The 16,398-nt window shown below is 40.0% G+C and overlaps 1 protein-coding gene across 1 annotated transcript in view; it reads right to left on the minus strand.

Annotated features, from left to right (window-relative positions):
* The window catches only part of LOC125890162 (protein unc-13 homolog B-like), a 309,728-nt gene that overhangs the window by 275,213 nt on the left and 18,117 nt on the right, over positions 1-16,398 (minus strand). Inside the window, exon 2 of the mRNA XM_049578657.1 lies at positions 2,220-2,249. Coding sequence (XP_049434614.1) covers positions 2,220-2,249 — 30 coding nt within the window. The remainder of the gene's footprint in view (positions 1-2,219; positions 2,250-16,398) is intronic.

Here is a 16,398-nt window from a genome sequence, read left to right on the forward strand (position 1 = left end):
ACGTTGTCATTTCAGGCTAGCAGGTGGCCCTTTGTCTGTGATGATCTATTGATTTTCTTCTCTCCTCCTCTGGCTTGACTTTTCATTCTCCCACTCGTTGCTGTTGTTCTCCCCTCATCATCGCCTGGAGAGAAGACGCGACCAACAGCTGCAGCCAGCAACAGGTTTAAAGGAAAGAAAGGTAAAAGAAGACAGAGTGCCACTTTTGACATCAATACCTTGCTCAAAGCAAGGGCGTATAATTCATCTCACACTTGGGGGTGGACATAAAACATAAAAAAATCTCAAGAGCAGTTCCTAACGGGGGGCATCAATGGTGCTGCCAGAAGTACTTTTATTATTACCGTACTATTATTAGATTCATCTTGATGCAGACTCAATCACACACAAAATCGGGTGTTGTAGATAATTTTTCAAGTGCCCCACTGAATCCAAGTAACAGAAGTATCATCCTGTCAGGCAGACCTCTGCTGTTGCTGCCAGGGGTGGGTAGGAACTCATGACAGGTGACGTACATCATTAAAAAAAAGTAGTTTTTTAAGGAATGAGTACTTTTTATGTTCCCTTTTTTGATAGAAAAGATTCCAGAACACTTACATCTACGCATAATTCTCTCTCTATCTCATTCCCACGGCTTCCTCCTATCAGCTGACTGTGGCTGTTCCCTCTCCTAGTTAGCCAATCAAATTTTGCCAGAATCTCTTTCAGTCATTCGTGTTGCTGCTGCCAAACTTTAAATCCGTTCTCCTCTCTGCTACTGTCAGCTGTCGTTTTAGGTGGAATCGTCGTGCCCTCCTCCACCCAATTCACCTCCAGTCACCTTATCCAGAGCCCTGGTCAAGCTCATCAAAAGCCCACTCCTCTTCCCATCCAGATCCTCAGCCCCCTCTTCATCTCATCTCATCACCACTACCAGCGTCTAGACTCCATACGGGGGTGGTTCCCTAATCTACTATGTCTTCACCACCCTCCTGGAATAGATGACATCACCTAATCGCCAACAACTTCTCACATTTCTCACACTTATGTGCACATCCATCCATCAATCCATTTTCATCCGCTTATCCAGGACCGGGTTGCGGGCGCAGCAGACCAAGTAAAACACCCCAGACATCCCTCTCCCCAGCAACACTTTCCAGCTCCTCCTGGGGGACCCCAAGGTGTTCCCAGGCCAGATGAGATATGTAATCCCTCCAGGATGATCTGGGTCTGCCCCGGGGCCTCCTACCACTGAGACATGCCCAGAACACCTCTAGCAGGAGGCGCCCAGGAGGATCTTGATGAAATGCCTCAACCACCTCAACTGGCTCCTTTCGACGTGAAGAAGCAGCGGCTCTACTCCGGCTCCCTCCAGATGTCCGATCTCCTTACTCTATCTCTAAGGCTGGGTCCAGACACTCCACAGAGGAAACTCATTTCGGCCGCTTGTATCTGCGATCCCATTCTTTCAGTCACGAAAGACATGTAAATAAGTATTCTTGACTCTAAGAACAGGTCTCTCCTGATTTAACTATTATTGAGGTATTAGACAAACCTGTCCCATGAGTTTGCTGTGGTGTTTTTCTTAAAAGACAGATTTTGATTCAGCCATCTCTAAGAGAAAAAACATCTTCAGTGGATGCTGAAAACCTTTAACGTATTTCCTGACTAAAGAAAATTCCACAAATTGGACAGTCACCAATCTCAGACTCTCAGAGGGCAATCACATCTACAGGGAGCGCTAGAAACGAGATGCCAGTAAAACAATTGATTCCCCATGACACGGCACGTCTGACTGGTTTTCAAGCATTTTTTATGACAAGCGTCTTTCTGGCATCTTTTTCTGGCGTCTTTTTAGACACACTTTTGTAGATGCTGAAAGTTGAAGTAATCTCAACTTTTGGGCATCAGGCACCAGTAGCACCATAGAACTCCCTCTTGGGTCCATTTTCAATGTTTTGATCGCCCGGTTGCACGCGCACCCCCGCTCTTGAAAGGGTGTTTCAGGCATTTCAAGCGTCTTTGAAGCTTCCGCGTTTCTAGCACAACCTGTAGGTGTGATCGACCCCTTACTGCCACTACCTCCTCTAGATTCACCATAACATCCCACCTCTAGCAACATACGACTCAGATGAAGACTATTAATGAAAAATAAACACAGCTGTCCCTCTTAGTATGATTCCAACCCCTCTCAATTTTTAAACATCAGCAGTCATTTAGTATAATACATCCACTCTTACCTGGAGGCCCGTGGAGTTTGGCTTTCTTCACTGGAAGAGAAAACAAAAAAACACAGATTAGTCACAAGATATTTGATTGTTTTTCTCTTGCTTCTCTTTGTAAATGTTGTTGTACAAGTCTGTTCCTTGATTAAATGTTAATGTCATTTATGTTGTTCTTGTTTTGGGGGATAAGATGTTTTTTTGTGAACCTCTTGGACTGTTTTTTTTTTAACCTGCAGAGATGCTGCTTCTCCCCCTCTGTCTTTTCTAGCAGGAATGTTTATCTACTGTGCTCATGCGCTAAACTTAACTACAGTTACTAAGGCACGAGAAAACAGAATGTCTAAAATACTTTATATTAGATAAAAGTAATAATTCAACTTTGTGTTAAAATAGCATAGAAAGAGGCTGACATTTCACAGCGAGAACTCAAAACAGCTGAGCAACCCTGCAGTACTGTATTTGATAAAGATGGAGAACACATACAGATTATTAGTGTTTGTAATTAGGGCTGGGCGATATGGAGAAGATTAAATATCCTGCTATCTTTGAGCAAATAACTTGATGTTGATATTGCAATGATATTGCAGGGTTGCTGTCACAAAATATTTGCACAATGAGATTTTTGATAAATAATAATCAGTAATGTAGATATAATGACTAAGTGGGTAAAAGCAAATAATAGAACAGCTGGAAAAGTCTGGTAAGTTAAGAAAATTACAGCCTTTAAAACCAGGAGAAGACAACATTTATGACATTATCCAAAATCTAAGACGATATCTAGTTTAATATCATGATATCAATATGTTGCCCAGCCCTGTTTTTAATTTACATCAGCACTGGAGACTTTTAATGATTGTGCACATTGTAATACAATATAAACAAACAAATAAACATATACAATTTACTTTCTTAAAATAACACCTTGGCTGACTTAATGTTGCCTTATGAATGCATGAGCGAAAACTGTCAAAAGCTGCAAATTTAAGAGACCAGTAAGCAATAATCCTTAATGAAAAACAATCAATTTAGAGTTGTTGTAAACAGTCACAGCACTTAGTTTGTTAGGCATGTTTGACTGCAGAAAAAAAATCTATTATAATGGATTTTAACTAGACACTGAGGCTTTTATATTTAATATGCACTATTATTTTGGGGTCTCTTGGTAAGCCCATTATTAAAGCACAAAACCATGTGTCTGTATTGGCACTGGGAAGGGTAGGTAGTCAAAATGTATTCAGTGTGAGTCAACAAGCAACAAGGAAACGAGTTGTGAAAAGACAATGGACACACTGCTACACATATAAATATTAACTGTAATGTTTAATGTTTTATGCTGTGGGTGGACAGATGCAGTGCTGTTGATACACACTTCTTGTGACAGAAAGTGAACCTGAATTATTCCAGTAACAGGGACATTTTTTAGTGTGTATGGTCAAATAAAACCACTTCACCTCTTACAGCACATTAACAAAGACTGCTCTGTTCACTTTTCACCCTGTAGTGCACACCAGTGAGCACTGCTCTGTTGTCAAGAGCCAGACAAGAATGTGGAATGGAGAATTTCTACAGACCAGTCTGACTGTTTTTGGACCCATAGATTTTGAGAAAAATGGGGCAAAAAACACTGCCACCTTTGATTTATAAGATCAGAGGCTCAACAGTGTTCAGTACAGAGTACAAATTCATGATTTCAATAGTAAAAATGTCACAGAAATTATCAAATATTACCTGATTATTTATCTTAAACAGAGCCTGATCAATAACGTATAAATCGCTGACATCCTATCAACATTGCTCGCAAGATAAAATGCAAAACAGCGTCTGTTTTGACAGACCTGCAGCTGCAGTTTAGGTTTGTGAACTTGTATAACTGTCTTAAAGTTGATTAAATACAGACCAAAAAAATCCCAAATCTTGCAGCTGCAGCCTGAGAGTGCTGCCAAGTGATCACCCAGCACTGACGTTACAAATGCCCATATTAAAGCATTAACTGAACAAAATGTAATATATTCAATGCCCCCTAATAGTCAACCAAATGTTAGTCGACCAGTAAGGTCATTAGTCGGCAACATTTCATTGGTTGCTTAGTCGCACAAAAAAAAAAAAAAAAAAGAAAGAAAAACACACACACAAAAAAAAAACATTAAGTGCTGTGCCTTGTCAAAATAAACCAAAACCTATATGACTGGAACATGTGGAAATTTAATTTGAAAAGACAGACACAGGAAGTGTCCACGCTCAGCAGTCAGACAGGAGTCAGGTTAATTTCCAGGGCTGGTACCTGCGGTTATTCCACAGGCTAGTTAATAACATGTCGGGCAGGAAATCCAAAGTGTGGGATCATTTTGAGAAGGTGAAGGACGAACCCAAGGTGATATGTAAACTCATCTTCATTGGTCGACTACAAACATGACGTATCATCTGAAACATGGAAGTAGCTACATGCCCATTAGCCCACAGCGTCATTAACAGGCGGCTCGCTCAGTGTGTGACGTGCACTTGGAGATAAAATATAGGCCTATATTAATGAAGGTTCATTAGTACGGTTTTGTATTTCTCTGTAATGTAGCACAGTGTTAACAATGTTACTGATACTATTCTTTCTCACACCTTCAACTCAAACTATTACACATGCTGGCAACTTGTCGACTAATGGCCCTAAATGATGACTATTGGTCCACTAGGAAAATTCTTAGTCAGGGGCTTGTATTGTGATAACATATATTCATACAGGCTACAATACTGTGAGAAGCCTAAATTAAATCAAAATGTACATTTTCGCTGCTGTAGTCATCTCCCCTCTCAAGCTTGACAGAGTCTCCCTCCCCTCTATTATCAAACACTGTGGGTGCACTTAGCAAACCGACAGGACAAAGGGGGAACTGAAGATGACACACATAATATGTGTATTTACTGTATATATTATACATTTTGTTCATGGCCTGGAAATATTTATTCAGCTATTGGCGAAAAAACATCACCTGTAATGAACCTCGTCAGTGTACAGAACACCATTAGTCTACATTACTACATGTAGCACTAGCATTAGCTTAGTAGTTGTAGTAACTATTAAGCTAACGCCACAGCATTAGCTTAGTAGCATTAGCTTAGTAGTTGTAGTAACTACTAAGCTAACGCCACAGCATTAGCTTAGTAGTTGTAGTAACTACTAAGCTAATGTTAACGCTACATTGCTTTAGCAGATTTCTGCTACCTATTATGTTTCTCCACTTGTGCTGTACCTGTACAAAAACTGTATGGTTGAATATTTAAATAAAACTTAAAGCATACATTTCTAGCAAACACCTGTACACTACAGTAGCAGGCGGAGTTAGCAGTTAAGCTAGGTGGAAAAGAAAGTAGAACGAAGCGGCTAAAAAGTCAGACATTTCTGTCAGCAGTAGGTGGAAACAAAACCAGAGTTGAAAAATAGAAGTAAATTTTAAACTTACATTAATTAGGTGGAGAAGCATGACTCCAGATTAATGATAAAGTTGCACCAATGTCTTTTAAGTAGATACTTCTTTGCTAACACGTTAGCCACAACTTTAACTTAAGCTCTGTTACACTGAGTTTGTTTCTCTGTGCTCCCCAGAGGCCAAAAATCACAGCAGACATCGTCAGTCACAGGTGTAACCTATGACATGATTAATTACAGTTGCTGGGACAGTGACATCGTTAATGTTAACACCTCCACCTGCGCTTTTCTTGCAGTCTGCTGTGAGACTGGTCTGTTAATCTGATTTATTTGGGACAGATGAAGATACAAAAGTGTTTTCAGGTTAGCAAGAGTTTTTCAGAAATCCAAATGACATGACCTGGATTATTATCAGTATGAGTATTGTGAGGTATTCACTATATATAGGTTTAAATGTCATTAAGTTAATTTTCTTATTTAGCTGTATTTATAGCTTGTTATGCGTTTTCAACACCAACAGACTGTTTTTGTTATATTGAATTGTGAATTCATTATCTGGATATTAATAAATATATAAAAGGGGAACTACAGCCATTTTCAAAATCCACAGATACAGTCGGCAATGACGGGAACGCCAACAAACTTCACATCCGGTTAGAGCCGAGGGGGAAAACAAACCGGTCTCTGCCATTAGCCACAATGCCGAAGAGTTGCTGTGTGCCCTTTTGCACCGCAAATAAACAAAAAAACTCTGCAAAAATGTCCTCTCTTCTGATAGCTTGAAGCCATTTTGTCCTCCTTTGTGGTTCTGTTTTATTATTTGGTAAAATGTAAAACTTTAATTGGTGATTTTTTTGTTTATTTGCAGTGCAAAAGGGCACACAGCAACTCTTCGGCATTGTGGCTAATGGCAGAGACCGGCTTGTTTTACCCCTCGGCTCTAGCCGGATGTGACGTTTGTGGGCATTCCCGTCATTGCCGACTGTATCTATAAAAGTTATTCCTATGGTCTAAGAACATCCAAAAATATGAGCAAAAATAATAAACTCTCTCACTTTCTTTCTTCTCTGGCTCTGGGAGAGAGTAGCTCATGTTCACAAATACTAATTTAACTTTCCAAGGCCATGGAAACAACATATTGGAATTCTTTATTTAGGTGGTGTTCCCCTTAAAATTGAAAGAGACTTGTGTCTTTTCTGTGCAAAACTCTGGAAGTCTGAGTTAAGTTTAACTTGCCTTTTGCATTTAAAAATGAAGATACAGAAACTAATGTGAAACATTTGTGTTCCTCCAACATGCGATCAATTTACATGAGTGACAATACAAAATTATTGTGATTATAAATGTGTTGCAATATGCTGGGTACTGGAATAAAATATATTGCGATTTATTACCTTTTTTCAGTGGCAAATTATGTCCCCAAAGGAAAACTTTGTCAACATCAACAGTTTTATCAAATAAAATAAAGTAGTATGTCTGTTCATTTCACTACAATACAGCAAAATGTATCTAGTAAACTGAGAAGGCAACTGATTATATCATTCTAGTAGGCTACCAAATGTTTAGTTCATATTTGTAATATTAATAATTTATATTGCAAAACAGTAATACCCCAAGTTGACAAAAAAATCCACATTTTAGCGTGAAAAAAAGTAAAAATTGAGGATATTTAAGGAAAACTTCAAACACTTGTGTGTTCTCGCACACAAAGCAGCACAAAATGTCTTGAAATGCCAGAGTGTCTTGAAATGCCACTGCATGCTGTGCTTTGGGCTAATAAGTAAGTGACTGATGCAATTAACAATTCAAACAAGCCCTCAGGAGATGTGTTATAGTCATTTTACTACGCAGCAGTATAAATGTTTATTGCCCTTTTGAGCTAATGTAGTTACTTAAATTAGGTTCAAATGCATATTCTCACTGAGGGACATCAATATGTTTATTCAATCACAGCCCAAAAGTGTGACATGTGATAACAGAGACACAGACAGACAGACAGAGAGACAGATCGTTAACAGGTCATTTGTCTTAGGCTGTCAACACAGCTTGCCTTGTGTGTCACTCGTGCCAGCTTGGCAGAGGCTCACAGGCAGCCCAGTGGCCTCGTTGGTCGAGTGCCAGTTGGGCTCTGACATTACCTGTGTGAATGGCCTGACACTGTGAAAGAGGCTCACAGTGATGCTACAGAGACAGAAGAGTCTCAGAGGTTTTAAATGTGTAGGATTAAAAATACACACAAACGCAGCAGTAAGCTTCATATTGCGGACATCACTGCGGGCTGGCCGCTGTTCCACTGTCTTCTGTAACTCAGTGCAATCTTATATTGAGCGTGTCTTTCATCAGTCTTTCAAAAAGATGTCTCTAGGGTTCGCTTTTCATATTCCTAGACAGATAAGCATCTACTGCAACACTTTGAAGATATGGAACCTGCCCCGGTGCCCTCAAAGTCATGGTGAAAAATTTATATAAGCTTCAAACGTAAAAATTTTGGAGCTGACAAAGTTGGTAAATTAAAAGCCGAATTAAGAATTAAGAATTCTGAAGGAGAGATCTGAGGGTTCTTGTTGAAACAAAGAATAAAAGGCAGTAACTGTAGGACGGTGCTAGAGATATGACAAATTAGAAAAAAAAACAGTTTGTCTTCAAATATTCAGTAAAAACTAAACACAAATGATCTCTGTCACAGGCTGTTATGATACCACAACTATCACACGTTCACATATATGGAGTTTTTTGTCGAGCCGCGAGCATCACGTAGGTTTACATTACCAAAGGTTTATGACAAAATGACTTGACGACACCGACTCCTGTGTGCGCATGGCGAGAGGGAGAGACGCTGTGCTGCTGCCAGAGGAGCTGCTGAATGAGTTCCCTCTGAGCGGTAAGTCACTAAAGTATCGCATCGGAAAATTATGATGGAAATGCCAAAATTCGAATAAAAATCCCCTGATTCGCACAAACTAAAATACGCTCACTTTAGCCAGGAAGAAGAATGCACGACTTGTTTTGTTTCCGGTTCTGCGGAAAATTCGTGCGAGTTTGTAGTTTTCACCAAAGTCCGTACATTTAATGGAAACACACAGGATTCGTATTTCTTTTAATGCACATTTCCCAATGATTCAAATCACTTTTGGATGGAAACATAGCTTGAGAAGTCCGGGGCTGTTCATAAAACATTCAGGACGCCACAGTTTATTCCACACTACTGAAGCTGCTCCTCTTTTTTGGAACCACAGCAGAGTCAGCAATAATCTCGCTTTCAGCCATGCTTGTTGTTGCTGTGGGTAACAGTACAATGTCAATCTGTCAACATATCAAAATATCGCCAGCAGCAGTTAGCAGCTAACTCAAAGAAGAAGAACAGCGGCCATAACTGTCTGCAAACTGAGTTCCTTACCCTCCAAGCAGGGGACAAGATCAGCTGCCGTAGAACAAGGATAGTAAATGATCGTTATTGCCATTTTATGCCATTGTTATTATCTATAAAGCTGTGCCAATGCTTATGTTGTGTGTCACACTAGAGGCCGACGCTAGAGAGGAGCTGTGTAAAGACACTGATCTCTCTGAGGCTACTCGATGTTTGTTAGGGCAAACTGGCAGCAAGATTTAGTGTCACTTTATTGATCCCAGGGTGGCAATTAATTGTTTTTGGTTAAGTAGAGAGTAAGGTCAGACTTTGAGCAGCACCACTGAAGCTGGACAGGCTGTGCTGTCGAGCTTTTATTTGTGTTGAGATGTTTTACAAGCCCCTTGAGAGGATGTTTTTTAAATCTCAGCAGCACAAACTTTTAAATTTACAACATCCTTTCTGTTCTGCTGCTCTGCAAATAACTAAATAAAAGGGTCAGTCGTGTCCCTGTTGAGGCAGAGTACAGACAAACAAATATAATTTAATTCTCTGCAAATAAAGAATAGAGGAGAACGGGTCTTAGAATAAGTCACATCAATCATAATCTTTTAAGCCAAATGTTGAACTTGAAGCACTGCTCTGCTGCTCTGAGCTCCGAACCACAGCAGGCAAATGTAAATCGCTCGACTGAAGCTGTGATCATCACCTTTTAAGATCACAGCTACTGAAGATGAACGCTTTATCACTGAACCGGCACTGAAATACACACTTTCTGTTCTTTCTAATTAGTGTGAGGATCTGTGAGATTGGTATTCCACGGCCAGAGCGATGCCAGCTGTCATGTCTCACACTCTCCCTCTGATATAATGCATCACACAACATATTCTGAGCATCAAGTTGGTCATACTGGTCACAGATTATCAAGCAGAGCATCAAAATGAAAAGCACAAGACAATCACTATGGTGCATTCGTGTGCAGTTGTAAAGCTTGGAACTTCCGTAACTTAGTTTGTGACTGTTTCTCAAATGTTGTCAAAGTCAACCATCATAAATAGATTATAAATTCATGACTATATGAAACGATACAAAAACTTCTTATCACAATTATAGTGACCAAAATTATGATGTTTTTTTGTATGCATGTGCTGAAAATGTCCAAAAAATACTGAAGCACGTACTGAAACCATTACATCAAGTTTTATATTGAAATCCACAAATAGAATTAGCAGCACTCTGCACTATTTGTTTGCATACTGATAAACATTAAATGAATGACATCACTCATACCTTATGTAAACACATAAAAACCATGTGAAATGTGTACTAACATTAAAGATAGCCTGTCTTTGAAATGCAAAACAAACCCATGTGGCATGGTGCACATGCTAGCCTGCATCTGGGAGACTGTTGCACACTTTGGTTGATGCTCACTGCTCACTGTTAGTTTTTCAAAGTAATAAAATAAAACAACAAATTCATTCATTTATTTATTTTCAGTAACCACTTATCCTGTTGGGGGTCACGGGGGGCTGGAGCCTATCCCAGCTGACACTGGGTGAGAGGCAGGGTTCACCCTGGACAGGTCACCAGACTATCACAGGGCTGACACATAGAGACAGACAACCATTCACACTCACATTCACACCTACGGACAATTTAGAGTCACCAGTTAACCTGCATGTCTTTGGACTGTGGGAGGAAGCTGGAGTACCTGGAGGAAACCCACACTGACACGGGTAGAGCATGAGGGCTCTGCACAGACACACACGGGGTTCGAACCAGGAGCCCTCTTGATGTGTGGCGACGATGCTCACCACTGCACTGCCTTGCCACCACAGGTTTTTCATGATTATTCAAATTTGAAACGATAAAACCATTGGGAATTTTATAGGGCCGTAACAGTACATGTATTTGTGTCGAACCACTCAGTACGCGACTTTCGGTTCGGCACGACCCTGTACCGAATTATTGGGCGCAGGATATTATTTTATTTTATTTTGTTTTATTTTAATTCAGTTTTTGCGAGCCGAACCATTTAAAATATCTAGTTCCCTGACGGACATAATTGAGTGACGGACCGCGTCCGACCGTAAATCTCCGCTTTCACTTTGTGCAGCGCATTCTCGCATTTTGACAACATGGCCTCCGCTTGGGAACACTTTGGTTTCAGGGTAAAATACGAAGATGGAAATAAACAAGTGGACAAGACAAAAGCAGTGTGCCGACACTGCAGAACAGCGGTCGGGTATGTACCTGGAAACATGTGTAACATGCTAACGCATCTAAAGCGACACCGCCTGAGTTTGAACGTTAACCAGCACGACTAGAAAAAGCAATCTGGTGCAAACTACGATATCATCGTCGTTTAAAAAGAAAGAGCGTTTCCCTGACCATCGCGCTAAAGAAATAACCGACGCCATTGAAGTTGAGTAAAATTGTTTAAGCTGCACTTTAGATATAAGCATGTTTTGTTTACTGCACTTTAACAAAGTGGGAAAGCTAAGTAAGTTCCTAGTAAAACTGAATCTGAGCAGGCTTTAAAGCTGACCAGCTGCACTATACTTTTTGTTTTAATTGAGTAAAATAGTTTAAGCAGAAATTTATATTTATATTTTTCATTCAAAAAATGTGTTAAAAAAACAGCAGGATTTTATTTTTCACTTTTATATTTCTATTTTCATTCAAACAATGTGAAAAAGCAGGATTTTATATATATTTGTTTCATTCAAAAATTGTGTAAAAAGAGTTAACTGCTGTGGTGGTATGTTTTAATAAGGTTACCAATAAGTAAAAGATATTTAATAGTTGTCTATTTTTTTCATTACTGTACTGAAAAAAAACAAACCGTGACTTGTGTACCGAGGTACGTACCGAACCGAGATTTTTGTGTACCATTACACCCCTAGAATTTTATTGTGGTAAAACTGGTGGCAGTTTCTTTCATCCCTACACACAGGAAACAACGCTACACACATGAATATTATACCCCATTTCCAGCTAAATTTTTTTTTTACTAGTATGTCAAGTTTAATGTCACGGACATGCCGGAAAACAGATTAGTAAACAGTAGAAAGCAGCATGAAGGCCTATGAAAATGTCACAATGGTTACCTCTCTTCATATATCTCTTACTTTTTTATTCTCTCTTTCAAACTCGGTGCAGACTACGATGTTTGAGCGTTGCTTGGGCAGAGACCGACGGTATTTTGTGGTTGCACATCATTGCATCCTGCAGGGAAAATCAGCGTGTTAAGCCGGGTACTGTATTTACATCACTGCTGATCAGAGCCAGAGATGATAAATACCCTTAACTACTGCAGAGTCATTTAACCAGGGTGTGAATGTCAGTTGTAACCTTTCAGGTGTCAGGTGTTTGTGGGTTTTTTGTGCAGTAGCAAAGGGGTTTTACTAACAGGTTTTACCAACCATTACCTGTTATTTTTGTTTGTTTTATTGTTGCATTTTTATGGTAAAGATGTTATATATTACTTGTGAGTTTACTTGTAATAAAAAGTCCTTTAATAAAATAACATGGATTGCTTTAATTGCTAAAAAAAACTATAAAATTAATTCTATTTTATATTATGTTTTATGTGTTATGTGTTGTTTTTAAGAAGGGATATTGTGCATTAATCACCAGACAGAAACATTAAAAACTTAAATAACCCAGAGTTATCTCTTGTGTCCAGTGTGATGTCAAAACTAACCCTGAAAAAATCTAATATTAAATCAAATGCCAGTGTATCTGTACAGTGGAGCATAGTGACAGGTTGCAGTCATTACAGAAAATAATACAAAGGTCGGTGTCACATTTCAGTGCTAACAGAGGTCTGCATCCCTCAGGGCCGCAGGGAAGGCGAGCCTGATCAGATGTAGTAAAGCAGGCCACATATCAGACACGTGTCCACCGGAGTGATTGTATGAGAGGATGCGTGCTGCTGGAGAGCGAGCGTTTGGCTGGTGGGATAATCTCTCAGAGCTAATGCCTTAAGCAGGGCTGAAATCTACCAGACCCTGCTGTATTGTGCTGTGGATAGAGGAGAATGGGCCATGTGGGAAAAGCAGAAACACTTTTTGACCAGCAAGAATTAAGAGCAGCTGACTTCTGACCTTATGCAGCATCCAAAGCTTTTTTGATTTACTTTATAAAGCGAAGATATGAAGGAAAGCCTCTGTGGCAGTTTGGGTAAAACAATAGTGTGATATTCACGTGATGAGTCATGGATTGGATTAAACCTGCTGCTGAAGAGCTGGACTGTATGAGAATTATTATGTCATACACAGATCTTCGTGTCTGTGTGTGCTACAGATGGCTCACCATTAATATTTTCTACAAAAGAATTGTGTTTTAAACATGCTGAAGTGAAGGTTGTTTCTACTTACAACACACGGGGCTGTGAGATTGCACAATGTGACTTTTTCACTTGATGATTTGAGGTTTTATTGGAGCTGCCCCTTGAGAGCCAGAGACCTCTTAATCGATTGAGATTGCCTCAAGTCGAGAAGTCTTTTTTTTCTACTAGTCAGTGTGCTGTGCAGTGTTCTTCTGGGAATGTTTTGGTCCCCAGATTCTGCTGCAGTTTGAGCGCTGTTGACTTTAAGGGTGCTTTCAGACCTCGAGTTGTCTTGCGTTGGTCTGAATCAGGGACTTTTATCACAAAGTTGTATAATTGCCTAGAGTTGGTTCGTGTTCTCACGGCAGCATTTACAAGCGGACCAGATCAAATGCCTTGTGTGAGAAAGCTGCTCTTGACTGGTCAGAATTTCCATGTGGGAAAAATCCAGGAAGTAAAGCAAACGTTGAAGAAGAGTACACTTGCAAGATAAATGTGACACTTTCTAATGTCACAATGGAGGGACAACTACGCAGGTTGATTTTAGCGCTGCTCATCGCGGACTATATTGCTGTCATTGTTCATTTTAGTCAAAGCATACAGTTTGAAAACGAGGCGCGGCTCCAACTAGAAAACAATGTTTTGATGCATTGGATGTGCTGAATGTGCATATTAAGGCAGTACAGGAGGAGGTGCACATTAATAATCCTCCAGGACTGTAACATGTTCATGTTTAACCCAAACAATGTGTCATGTGACTGCAGTTGCTTCACATCCAGGTCGGAACACTTTCTCACCACAAACGATCCGCACCAGAGTTCCTTTGTAACCGGACCAAGACCACCTCTTCAAGAAGATCTCGGTCCAGTTGTTTTGGTGCACCTGAGCGTGATTGCTGTGTTCACACCTGCCCAAACAAACCGCACTGAGGGGGCAAACAAACTTGAGTTTGATTGAGACAGCTGCGGATGTGATGCAGCGGCACAGAGGAGGAGAAACTTTACACCGTAACGTTTCAAGATATCATTATCTTCTCTCTTCTGCTTGAAGTGGTGAATTCTCCACAGTTCGACACAGTTGTCATTTTGAGGTGTAGTCAGTTGGCAGATTGCTATTTTTTTTGTGATTGTGCCACTGACCAACAAAAACCTGGTCTACAGTAAAAATGGTGCAATATTTCCCTGCTATCTAAAGGGTGTGTTATTGAGATAGTGAGATACATCTGCATCTGGATTCACAGCGTGAGTACACTCTGCTTGTTACACACACATGGACATGCGGATGGGTTGCAGGTGGGTGAAATAATACATTATTAATGAAGGAAATATTAATTACTTGGGATGCACCGAATATTCGATAACTGAATATATTCGGCCGAATATTGCAAAAAAACACACATTCGGTATTCAGTGGAATAAGTTAAAAGCAAGGCTGAATAATAGCTCTGTGTTTTAATGATGCAATCAAACAGGGTGCAGTGACGGACAGAGTAAAATATCGGCAGTGTGGTGATATTTCAAAGTGTTGGAGAGTGATAGAAGAAAAGCGGTTTGCAAAGAATGTAATACTGAACTATCTAGAGTAGTGTTGCAGGTTATACTGGTACCAACAGTAGACCGCGGTACTAAAACACCACCGTACATATGATACCATAATGATGGAGAACCGTAGTACTACGGTACCTCACGGTACCACTACTGTGGGACAAGTTCAAAATCCAATCACATGAGGGTGAGTGTCCATGCACCATCCAATAACGGTGCGCGCTGGCTAACTGGCACTCAATATGCTGCTGCAGTGGTTTGTATCCAGTGACATGTCAGGTATTAGCTGAGTTACTGAGTGTCTTTAAGCAGTGACAGTTATTATTAATTTATTTTTACTCGTAGGTTAGATTTGTTTATATATGCTACAGGGATTTGTTTTCCACAGAGCTCTACGGTGCGAGCATTTTACTCGCATTTGCGACTAAAAATAGTTTTGTGTGAGCAAAAGAAAACATTCAGGATACAGATTTCAACCAGCAGCAGAAACGAAAGGCGAATCCTGCTGGTTGTGGGTTGAACGGGGGTCACAGACACAAATACGGCGGCCATAGTGCTCCGCGGCGCAAGATATTTATTTTATTCATTTATTTATTTTATTTTGATCCCCCCTATGTTAATCACTTATTGATGCTGTTTTTGAAGTATGAATAAGTCAATAAGTAATTTATTCCATTGAAATATCATTGATGTATTATAGAAAAGTGATTTATCTTTTTATAAATGACAAAAGGCACATCTGCCTCATTTTTGCTGTGGTATCGTGATACTACTCAGAACCGTGATACTTTCACTGGTATCGTACCGTGGGTCCCAATTTTGGTACCGTGACAACACTAATCTGGAGGGGATTCATCTGCACAAACTAATGAAAAACTAAACAACAGCATTCAGTATTCGGTACTCGGTATTCGGCAAAGCTTTTAATTTTATTCGGCTTCAGCCACAAATTTTCATTTTGGTGTATTCCTATTAATTACATTCTCCGAAACGTGAACGTAGCAGAGAGCAGAGCTTCAGAGCTGCTGTCCGACTCCCCATTAAGAGAGGCGCTGTGCACATTTACACACGGGGAGCAGGCTTACTTAACTGCTTACTTCAGAAGCTAAAAGTTTAGTTCTGTTTCCTGTGTCACAATTATAACTATAGTTTTTAGTTCTGCTGCTTAAACATCCCACGATATTTGCTGTAGTGTCATTACTGCTCTTACTGCATTACTCTCAGCTGAAAAGCACTGGCAGTCCCTCATGAAAATAGCAGACCGCCAGGTTCAGGTGCACCTGAGTTTTAACGGGATTTGTAGATGACAACCTGAGTGGATGAAACCATGTTACACCCAAAATGATTCATTAAAGGACTGAGTACAACCCCACTGGCTCTTGCTCCTTACTTAACGCAAAGATTTTGTATAGTTCATTTTGCAAAAGTGGTTGGACATGCCCTTAATGCACTTGTGCCACGCTGTATAGACAATGCTTTATAGATTGTTTCAATTAGACCCCACCAGTCACTCTCGCACATGAGAGCAAAATCCAAAAATACATCAACAG

Source organism: Epinephelus fuscoguttatus, linkage group LG6 (genome assembly GCF_011397635.1).
Source record: "Epinephelus fuscoguttatus linkage group LG6, E.fuscoguttatus.final_Chr_v1".
In the NCBI taxonomy this organism is placed as follows: domain Eukaryota; kingdom Metazoa; phylum Chordata; class Actinopteri; order Perciformes; family Serranidae; genus Epinephelus; species Epinephelus fuscoguttatus.